General features: G+C 36.7%; 1 protein-coding gene across 1 annotated transcript in view; it reads right to left on the minus strand.

Moving 5' to 3' along the window:
- LOC124711541 (phenoloxidase 2-like) overlaps positions 1-12,069 on the minus strand; it is a 54,388-nt gene that overhangs the window by 34,371 nt on the left and 7,948 nt on the right. The window contains exons 2-6 of the mRNA XM_047241675.1: positions 9,363-9,558; positions 6,276-6,499; positions 5,198-5,400; positions 2,447-2,597; positions 1,611-1,712 (exon numbers count right to left, since the gene is read on the minus strand). Coding sequence (XP_047097631.1) covers positions 1,611-1,712; positions 2,447-2,597; positions 5,198-5,400; positions 6,276-6,499; positions 9,363-9,558 — 876 coding nt within the window. The remainder of the gene's footprint in view (positions 1-1,610; positions 1,713-2,446; positions 2,598-5,197; positions 5,401-6,275; positions 6,500-9,362; positions 9,559-12,069) is intronic.

A 12,069-nucleotide genomic window follows, 5' to 3' on the forward strand; every position in this document is an offset into this window, starting at 1 on the left:
TTCACAGAATGTCTTATCAGCCAACCACTAACAAAACTGTAATTTTCCCAATTAATTGTTGGATGATTTAAGTCTCCATTGATAATTACAGTATGAGTGGGGAACTTACGTACAAATGAACTGAGGTTCTCTCTCAAGCTTTCAGTTGCATCAGGAGATGAGTCTTGTGGGCTATAGAAGGATCCAATAATCATTTTATGACTAACACTGATACTGAGTCTTGCCCAAACAATCTCACATGCAGCTTCAATTTCTGTCTCAGTGGATTTGAATTTCTTGTCTACTGCAACAAATACACCACCTCCATTTTCCATTTGCCTATCCTTTTGATATAAACTTAAATTTTTCTCAAAAATGTCACTACTATAAATTTCACTTTTCAACAGCTTTCTGTACCTAGCATTATGTGAGCTTCACTGCTTTTCATTAACACTTCAAACTCTGGCACTTTTCTGTGAGTGCTTCAGCAGTTTACAATTAGGATTTTAATACTCTCACTTGTTGGAGGCGTGTCTTTCGATCTTACACTTATACTTCGGAGTTTCCTACAACTATCGTTATCCGCATTGGATGGAGAGTTGCCTAATCTAAAAAAGCCTTCTGTGCAACCCACACACAGCTATTTGAGTAGCAGCCTCTGATGTATAGTGCACACCTGACCAATTTGGGGCAGCCCTACAGTTGTTAACCCTATGGAACAAGTCCAGGAAGTTGTAGCTTAGATTGTCACAGAACCTCTGGTTCAGTCCTTCCACTTGACTCAGAACCAAAGGGCCATGACCAGTTCCGGGAACAATGCTGAAATTGTGAGCTTTGTTGAAACTCTATGCTCAAGGCTGGCTTTCTCAACCTTCTCAGACAGTCAGTGTTACAACCCAAGAATGACCTCGGAACCCAGATGACAGGCATAATTTGTTCCAATGTGTACTACAATCTGCAGTTGGTTGCACCCTGTTCCCTCAATGGCTGTCTGAATAGCCTCTTCAACAAGCTGAAGTGAGGCCCCCAGGCATACATACTGGGTCCTTTCAAGATTCTTGCTGCTATTACCCTAAAGGGTGCCAGCATTTGCTGTAAGTTCTAACTGATGATGATTAGTAGATCCCTAACTTTCGTGTTTGCCTCCTCCTGATGCCTGCCAAAACAGGTTTCCAAAAAGATGTGAAGTGAATCTCACTAGCCCAGTTTCAGTGAAAGACAGCACATCAAACTTCTTGGTTAGGGGGATCGGTACAACACCCTGAGACCTCACTGGCCCATGTCCACTGGTCCCTAACCACACTGTAGAAGACATCTTTATGTATCATTGACAAGTTGATCAACTCCAAGAGTTTTCTACCGTCAATCTCGACAGAATGTACTTTGTTTTCCTCAGGTGTATTGAAAATGAATCTGAGAGAGAGAGACAGAGAGAGAGAGAGAGAGAGAGAGAGAGAGAGAAAGAGTGTTTGTATACTTAAAATGGAAAACAGTTATAGCTCAGAAGCTAGTGACATTGTTTCCTTACACATGGCTATATAACAAGCATGAGTCAGCTATAGACGGCGGTTGCCTTATCCCTTGTTTGATAATCATTTTGATCCTAGAATTTACATAATTTTAATACTTACATTTATAATAGCTCCACTGTGGATGGCCTCGTACAGCCGGTCACGCCACCTTTCCATGTCCTGGATGTCGACTTTAAGTCGCTGGAGTACTCGATTTACATCCTGCATGAAGAATTAAAATTCTTTATATCTTTATCCAGCCACATAAATTCAGATATATATCTGAATTGAAAATAATATTTAGTCAGCTCCTCACAAATGTTGCTCATGCTGTTATGGAAGAATCAATGAAACTGTATAATGGACAAGGTGTGGGGGAGCAAACAGCTATAGATAATTTAATGTGTACATAAATAATATCAAAATAAAAATGACTACTTGTAGTTTAATAATAGATTTAATTAAGTTTAAGATCACAGGGTATTACCACAAGTAAAAGCATTACAGTTTTAAATATGCTGAATGTTGTTCATCACAGGATGCCGTAAGTTATTAATTTTACAATATTTATTCATATAAAATTTAAAAACCTTATAACTTGTGATTTCTGAACTTTCCCTAGTGTGACTGGCAGATGATATATTGGTGTGTGTCCTGTGAGTTGACAGTCGCATTATTCTGTTCAGTATTTTGGAAGATGACATAATCAACCTTGTCAGATGTTGTGTTTTTTAATCAAAACTATTACTTGCAGCTACTGATCAGGATGACTAAATGAACCATCAAGATTTTGTGCTGGAATCTGGGTTCTTAAAAGCAATATGGACATTTGTAAATCTATCTTTTATGTCAGTAGTTTCTTAAAGTTCTTATGCATATACTATAAAAACACAAACTCTTCTGTGAAAAATAATGACAACGTTGCTCTGGAACCATATGGAAGAGGAATCTCTTACCCTTAGGATAGCACCTGAATGACGCTGTGGCCAAACTCTACTAGAGACAACATTATCCAGCTTTGGAAAGTATCCCTCCTCTACAGGTTCACGCCAGTTCAGCAAACGCTTCACACGACCAAGTTTGTTGGATAATCGCTCAAAATTGTATCTGTAAGGATGAAATAAAGACATGTGAAGAATAAGAAAAAAACATTTAATGTCATTGCAGTAGTGTAAATTCCTTAGTGCAAACAATAAACAAATACCATTCACTACCATCAAACAAATACAATCTTAGTCATTCTCCTTGCAGAAAAAGACTCTACATAATTCCTCAGACTTTTACATTCCACGTGCATTCCAAGGTCCCTAAACCATACCATCAGGGACATTCACTGTAACTGCCTATTACACCCACAGTGAAATACTCTCTACATCAATGTGCCAACACCTTTTATAGTCAGTGGCTACACCAGTTCCTGCTACTTCAACATTCCTACACCTGGCCCCAAGGAAGGCTGCCTTTATTAATACCTGACTATCACCAAACCCACAACTTTTTCTGGTAAGTGTGACCACATTCTCACACATAAATACTTCCACTTTGAAGACATCACTAACAAACAAATTTGCAATGCTGCCATGGACATCTCATACATGTCCAATGCCAGAATTATTTGTAGACAGAGTCCTAAAACACTCAACTGTTTCATAATCACTGAGACCACCTTTGTGATCTGGGATCAGGGCAAGGACAAACAACCTCCTCCTTCCGTGGTGATCCTCAGTTCACCAAGCCAGATTTCACCTCAATGATGGCTTTATAAGAATCTCTCTTGACATTAAATCACATCACTAACGAATCATCCACACAACAGCTACCACCCACTGCACACCAAAAGGCCCTCCTGAGTGATCTGGTCACCTGCAGGAATCACGTCTAGAGATACAAGCTCTCTCTCTTTCGTATTCTGACTGTCTTGTCAACACTCTGACAAACTGAAACTATCCAACCAGAATCACCCAGAAACAGATCTCCTTTACCTTATCTACTTGTATTCACAACAGTCTGCTGATCAACCGTGATAAAACACACCCTTTATTACTCACATCTGGAAATACTGAACCATATTTTTAGCATCTCAAATACCCTTTTGAAGCCTTAAAACAAATCCATTCAAGTAACTTATCACACCACTCAGTGTTGTTTGTAGCTCTATGGAATAAAAAGATAGTGTTTTACTGATGATGAGAGTATTAGACAGGGAGTAGAGTATAGATTAAAGCTGTGCAAGGAAATCAGACATGTTCTTTTTCAATTAAACTACCTTGTAACAATTTGGCTTAAAAAATTTAGGAAAACCACAGAAAATCTAAATCTGAATCACCAGATTGAGTACAACTCTTGAATGCAAGTTCATTGTCTTAGGTTGGGCTTTCAGTCGTTTTGTTTTGAGTGCTATCTATGTTAGTATAGGAACAACAAAATTACCGAAATTTATTCATTGAGCAAAATCCTTCATGCACTTTGTAGTGATGACACAGAGCAGAGTCGAGCTACACATCATCCAGAGAGTAACAGCCTAGGAAGGACTAAACAATTAATTATGTGTAATAGGCTATTGTGTTCAATTTCCAACCAGATAAAAGATTCCAGAACCGTGTTGATTATTTAATAAGTTCCAAAAGGAATATGAAGTATGCAACACAACACACTTTGAAATGAAATTTGCATACTGCTTGCATGGCAAAATGACAGCTGAGTACAATGCACATGTGTAATGGATTTGAAAGGAATCAGAAATGCTTCAGGCATGAATATCCTGGCCATGTAAAGTTTTCTATGGTACCAACTTCTTTAAATGACTGAAATTAAAAAGACATGAAGAAAAACACTGTAATAAAAACTGAATTTTTTTGGAAGCAACCACAAATGAGATTGATTGGTGAGAACTTGCTATTTTGTTACTCAATCTGAAACTATTAAAAATGTTATGTGGTCCATTGTGGAACTTATCATTTGTATAATACGTATGCTTCAGTGACAATGTTGTTTTAACTGGTATGAAAGTAACAACTGATGTACTGGTAAACATTTATTCTATAAATACCAGACAGATCCAACTGAACACCATTTGCCTCATGAATGATTGTTGCTGCTAAAATGCTCAAAAAGAATTTTTCTGTCAACCTTTTCCTTTTCCTCGGCACATTTGAATATGATTACTGTCATAAAACAAAACACATATGCTGAACAAATCTTATGTAGGTAGTAAACAAATGATCGTAGTGACTATCAACTGTCATGTGAAGAAAACTTTGTTTCTCAGAAACAGGCTGATACGCAGTACATTTTACAGAAACAGTGTGAGTGGGATGATTTTGCTGTTATATTGAACAACTTATGGGAATTAATCACTCTGTTACTGTACTACAAATACGCAGAAATTCTCTGTAAGTACCATACTAATTTATGCTGAAACAATTAGGTTCTCACCAAATGTTTTACAGATATGCTATCATCAAATGCTTCCAAGCTGTCTGTCATGGATGTGTAATTTACAGTTATAAACATTACTTTAGCTTTCATCCCATGTAGGAAAGGCGTTACCTCATACTCTGTAGCAACTTATTTTGGCTAAAAAATGTTACTTCTGTTAACCTTGTCCCAAAACAATCATGGTGAAAAGTAATTAATTTAACAGTTACGTTAAATATATTGCTAATAATCATTACTTCTGTTCATTTTCAAAAGTGAACAGTACATACCTTGCAAGAATTTGATGATGGAAATAGAAAAAAAGTTCACCACGGCGATTTTTATTTACGAGATCGATTGATCCAGTGTTTGGATAGACAAGATGCCACTGCCAGTGCATCAGATTAACACCCATGTCTTCTCTGAAGTATGCAATACGATGTTCTATTTCCAGATCAGAAGCTGTGTAGTCACGAGGAATCACAATTGGTCTCTAAAAGAGTAATTAACATTATAAAAATTAAAGATTTTACACTTGTTCTGAAGCATATATTCAGTGATTCTTCAGAATATAGTCATAAAATATAGCAGTATGTTATTGAATGTCATTCTTTTTCTGTTGCAATAATACCTGAACAGACTGGTTTATTGCTTACTGAAAAATTGCCCCCTAAAGTGTAAAGCACATTACAGGACCAGCACTTACTTAAAAGGAAAAGAAAAGTAAAGAGGCACACACTAGAGGCTAAATAGTTCTTTCTTCTTGAAATCTGTCAGATATTGATCAGAAACATATGCAAACTGATAAGTATATGACATGACATATGAGTTGTGATCTATGCTGTAAAAGTGCTCTTTTGCATCCTTGAATCTGAACTCATCATAATCATATAAATTCCAGTTAATCTGTCTTCTTCCCCACAGTGTGCATCAATGAATGTAGCATTTTACATGATATAAGGACTTTATCATTTGTCTGACACAAATACACACATAGCATCTACTTTGAAATCAGTATGCTTGTTTGAAAAATACCAGCTGGACAAAATAAAACTAGTCCAGAAACTGTTTCTGACATTTTGTAACACAGCAACAACTTCTGATTATGTTAAATGAGATCAAGCACCAAACAATATTGCTCAGGTGAAAGCTAGTATCTAACAAATATAGACACACCAGTTAGCTGTGCAAATGAGAATTAAAATTGTCAGAACATTTTCAAAGTCGACCTACATCTTTAGCACTGCAAATTTCCTCTTATATGTGCATCATTCATAGTTCATAGTTATTAATGAGAAGCATTAATACAAGTTGTTATGAATTTGACATAATGTACTGCTATTTTTACATGTTCTTTGTATAGCTTACCCTGCTTCCTTCACCAACAACATTAGCTTCTCTTCGACACCGTGCATAAACTGCACTGTCCATGAATCTGTCTGGAAACACTTCAGATAGTGGTGGCAGAGGTAGATTTTGTGTGTCCTTTCTATTTATCATGGCAATTGATAATGCATAAGCATACATGTATGGGTTGATACGGTCATGACAGTAGACTGACATGGAAAAGAAATCCTCAAACGACCGCATTCCTTTAAATGAAAAGAGAACATTTTTTACAATACAAAATATTTTATTTTAGTAAACATATCATTCTTTCCATATGTGTGTGTGTGTGTGTGTGTGTGTGTGTGTGTGTGTGTGTGTGCGTGTGTGTGTGCGCACATAATATTTTCATGTTTGACTTAAACGAGTACTTTATTTTAGTGTATGTTGAATTCTACCTTATTGTGAGTTTTATTGATAACAATTATTTAACACAATACATAATTTACTTAATTTTTTAAAAGTCTTTCTTAGTTATAGTCACTCATGCTAACAAGTTTCCTAAATTGTAGGCTTTCATATGTTAGCCATTAGTAGAACCTTCTGCACACAATATGTATATGTATTATAATAAATTATTTTGGTTATCGTTCAGTTTCTATTTTACAGAAAAGTATTCACTATCCATATGATTAACTATTTTACTCCCCCTTGAATCTAAGTTGACGTGTTTGCAGATATCCAAGTGATGAAAAACCTTTTTTGAGCAGTGTATATTTGTTCCTGATGTCTAAAAGATATCTTATTCCCTTGGAAATTTTGTCAAAGTTCTATAGCTACACAAATTATAGCTTTATGAGCCAGACAGATTCAGCATAGGACAGCAAAAATTGTTGTGGCACGTAGTGTTCCATTTCTGAACATAACTGTGATCATAAAGCAAAAGTACGAAAAGGATAAGTTGTTGCTCACCATTTAGGGGAGATGTCGAGTCACAGGTAGGCACAACGAAAAGACTGCCAAACAAGTTATCATTTGGCCAAACAGGCCTTCTTCTGAATTAGACAAAACACACACACACACACACACACACACACACACACACACACACACACACACACAGAGAGAGAGAGAGAGAGAGAGAGAGAGAGAGAGAGAGAGAGAGAGAGAGAGAGAAATTCTTCTGTGGAGTAGAGGGAGTTGTCAAGCAGATACAGTTTGTGTTTGATGTCAGTTTTATTATCCATTCAGTTCATTACATCAGTGGATAGACTGTCAAAGATTTTTATTGGTGATTACTTCACTCATTCTGGACTATACTAATGCTGGGTGATTAGTGGTATAAATCATTTCTCCTTGTAGTCTATGTTTTTTAATGTTACAGTTGTTTTCGAAGTACGATTGATTTGTTGGCAGAAAATACCATAAGGGGTTAAATGTATTGTAAGGCTGTTGTCAGTGTGTCCAACTGTTAAAAGAGCTATCTACAACAGCTGGAGTCAGTAAACTTACAAAAATGCTTAGTATTTACAAGTAAATAAAATGTACCTGAATACTATAAGAGAAAGAGCAGAAGCTTTTGGAAAAGTAGCTTCTTTTCTCCAAATACAGTTATGAAAAGTAGTAAAGAAGTAACTCCTGTAACTATCAAAAAATGGTTCAAATGGCTCTGAGCACTATGGGACTTAACATCTGAGGTCATCAGTCCCCTAGAACTTAGAACTACTTAAACCTAGATAACCTAAGGACATCACACACATCCATGCCCGAGGCAGGATTCGAACCTGCGACCGTAGCGGTCTCGTGGTTCCAGACTCAAGCGCCTAGAACCGCTCGGCCACACCGGCCGGCTGTAATTATCAGTGTGAGTGCATTAGCACTTCTCATAACTGATTGTAAGTAGCTGATTCTGTCTGCTATTGTATGATATATAACTTGAGACAGTCCACATCCCTGAATGCTCTCATTCATGATGAGATTTACAGAACAATATATGGGAATGGATGAATTCGTTTCCCAAAAGTTTAGAGCTATGGTGAAGTTAAATTATCATACCATTTTTAGTGTCAATAATATACTTTTCAGAGTACATCCTCACAACATGCCTCTCCAAACACTTCTCACACGCTTATGGATTTTAGTTGGGACATTATAGTTTTTTGATAATATGTCTGAAAAATCCTGCAGTAGAATACTGAATAAACAATTGTTTTGTACAAAAGGAGAATCCACTAGTGAAAATATGTAACTGAATGATTTCTTTCTAGTTTGGAACAGTATATGTTTTAAATGTGCCAGTATCTTCTGCAGGTGTTGGTGAATCCATTTTGTTTTATTCCTTTTATCTTTACTGATGCTTGAGATCAATATTGTTTTATTGTTGGAAAATTTTATTTTCGTACAATGCAAAATAATACACATATCTTAAGTGTTAAAATTCATGTAAAAAATACTTATTTGTAAACGTCATTCTAATTAGCAGACAAACTATTTAATTCTACAGAAAATTACTAATGATCAAAATCCTTCTGAATCCTTATGATACACAGGAATCATGATAATAAAGTAGCAAAACAGTGTGTAATGCCATTTGGTCAAAATGCCAGAATTCAAAATAATTTCTAAGAGTGTAGCACAGTGAATTGTTAAACAATTTCCTCCTGCTAATAATCTTTCACTTCAAATATTTAAAAAAATGTCATATTTAGGGACAGAAAGAGCTACTGATGAAATAAATTTTTGTTAGTTGATCATTATTGAGTTTCATAAAATTACAGTAGCCTGAATAGCAATGTTCTTACTGTGGTATCAAACGCATTATAAACCATACTCTGCCACTGCTGTCAAAAGTAAATTGCAATATTTAGCCAATAATAAAGTGCACTACTATAATTAATTAATCTTTGCACACTGCCATGATCACATTCCATCTTTCAGAGTGGAGAGCACAGAAAGAACACTGTCACAGTAACCTGTTTGTGATCAGATGATCAAAACTGGTAGTTAATAATTATTTATTTAATCAGCAACTCTTGGCATTTCTGGAATATGACTTTCTTCACATAATGGTATTTATGCTTCCACATTAAAATACAATGTATTATGGTGATAATTAGACTGTTTACTTACCTACAAGTGTTTCTGTCAAATATGTAGCCATTCTTCTGTGATGTGGTATAAAAGGAGAGAAACTCTCTTGGCGACCCAGGCTCTGGGGGAATGAGATGTCTGGTGGCTTGATAGGCTTCACTTCTAACTCTTGTGCATTCTTAACTCCACTCCATCGATTTATTAGTTCAGAAACTGCAGATTGGAAACGAGATGGCTGGAAGGAAAAAGATTCATATAATTTTGTACTATAGATTGATGATTGTTTTTCTGAATGTCAATTAATAGGTATAATATAGTGTAAAGTCTTATACTGTCATAATCATACTATTCTTACCCACATACACTGCATCCATAGGTATGGAATATTGTTGGGGTCAAAATGCAAGAAATATGGATTTGATTATCAAATTATGGATAAAGTTCATATGAATAACAGCTGAAACAAGTACTCAACCTCGTTTAAAGCTCTACTTGGAAACAGAGAGTGTGAATGCATGTACCAATGTAATGTCCATAATAACAGAAACATTAATAATTATTACACATCCCGGTTATGAAAATAAGGTATCTATCTTAAATAGTGTGCATTACATGAGGGTGTACCCAAAAGAAACTGGACTAATTTTTTGGTGGATAGAGCTTTTGTAATATCATGCTCTGCTGCTAGGAGCACACAGACTGAACATTCCAGAGTCAGTAAGCCAAGTGCTGTCAATTAAGAAGGCCAGGACTAGTTACAGCAGAGTTAATAGCAACAACCTGTTTTATGTGATTGTTGTTTTTGCAATGGCAGATTTTCGGGAACAGTGTGCAGTGGTGAAATTCTGCTTTTTACTCAGAAAAAGTGGAACAGAAACTCTTAAAATGTTAAAAATGGCGTACAAGGATGGTGCTATGGGGAAAAGTAAGGGTCTGAGGGGTTTTCCCATTTCAAAAATAGTGAAATGTCAGTTGATGACGAACCTCATTCTGGTCATCCTTCCATGGCCCAAACACATCAAAATGTTGAAAATATTCATGCAGTCATCAATGAAGGTCAATGATGGACCATTGAAAAAATTGTGGACCTGGCAGGAGTAGCTTGGAGATCAATGCTGTGATTTGGAAACGAAAAGGGTGGCTGCCATGACTCCTGACTGCTGAACAAAGCCTAGGTTGCATAGAAGCATGCTGTGTTTTGAAAAAGGATCCCAAAATATTTCAAACTTCTTCTCAAAAATTTTCACAAGTGGAAAAACTTGGTGCTGTGCTTACAAATCAGAATCAAAGCAACAAACAAGTCAGTGGAAGACTTCCAACTTGCCTCATCTCAAGGAAGCTAGTCAGATGAAAATAAGCATTAAGACAACACTGATCTTTTTTTTAATGTGAGATAAGTCGCCCATTCAGAGTTCATTCCACAGGATCAGACAGTTGACAGGCTTTCTACTTGGAAGTTTGAAAAGACTGAGCAACAGAGTGTGACGGAAGTGGCCTGATTGTGGCAGTTGGGTGACTGGTTTTGCATCATAAAAAAAATGGTATGACACATGCTCCTAGCCCCCACCCCCCAAAATAGTCACCTAACCTTGTCCCATGTGACTGTTTCCTAACAGAAAAAGTGAGGTACAGTAATAAATAACAGAGGTGTTCTCAAGCATCATGAAAGATGAATATAACCAATGTTTTGAAAAATGGAATAAAAGATTAGACAACTGTGTTACTGCAAGTGGAGAGTACTTTGAAGGGAATTTAATGTTTGTGCTTCAATGGGAATAAATAAGTTTGGTTTCTTTGGGGTACCCCCTCATACAGTCAATGGTTATCGAGATAATGCACAGTAGGGGTTGTCCAACATGTAAAACAAATTAATAAAAGAATCTTTCTGTCATTGAACAAAAACTTTCACAGTATAACACATTTTACTAGCAAATATTCTGCTTAAAAACGATAATGGATATGTCTAACTTCCATTCACCTTCTTAAGCTAGACATTTCAGGATGCTGACTCCAATGGAAAGGAAATGCTGACTCAAATGAGAAACAATGAAGGCTAAGATTGGCCCATTTGATGATCATGTTTGCTCCTGAGTGCAACAAACTGTGAACACTGCTGAAAGCAACTTTTCAAACATCTGTAATTTGACACATATCATGGACATCGATGAACTCGCCACCACTCAGATTTCAGATCCACAACAGCAGCATTTACTGGCCAACCCTTCCACAGGACTGCAGGAAACAAGTGAACATTATGATGTGATGTGTCTCACCAGAAGCCAACATCCTATGCTTCGCTAAAATTCTGCTGAGTTGCTTTCAACAGTGTTCGCAGTTTGTCAGAACTAGGAGCAAACACAGCCATCAAGTTAATGAACAACCATTTTGGTGGTCATTGATTAAAAAAGACACTTCTGATGAGGTCATGTTCATGTGTTCAATGCCAGCAATGCTAAAGAAGATGGCATGCACATGCTGACATCGGGCAGTTTCAAGACTCTCCAGCAAGATCTTCATCAATCTCATAGGCCCCCGTACACCTGCTGTTACCATCCCACCCACCAATCAGCAGGCTCCATCACTGTCACATCCAGTAGCTGCACCAAAGCCATGGCCAGCAGTCCATACAAGAAGTCAGTTCGCAAATACAATTTTTAATTTCCTTACATTCCAAGTGTTCCATACTATGTCAGAGAGGGGAAAGGGCAAGGGGCAGTTGTTGGGTATTTCTGGTACAAGGGGTATA

Source organism: Schistocerca piceifrons, chromosome 8 (genome assembly GCF_021461385.2).
Source record: "Schistocerca piceifrons isolate TAMUIC-IGC-003096 chromosome 8, iqSchPice1.1, whole genome shotgun sequence".
NCBI lineage: Eukaryota > Metazoa > Arthropoda > Insecta > Orthoptera > Acrididae > Schistocerca > Schistocerca piceifrons.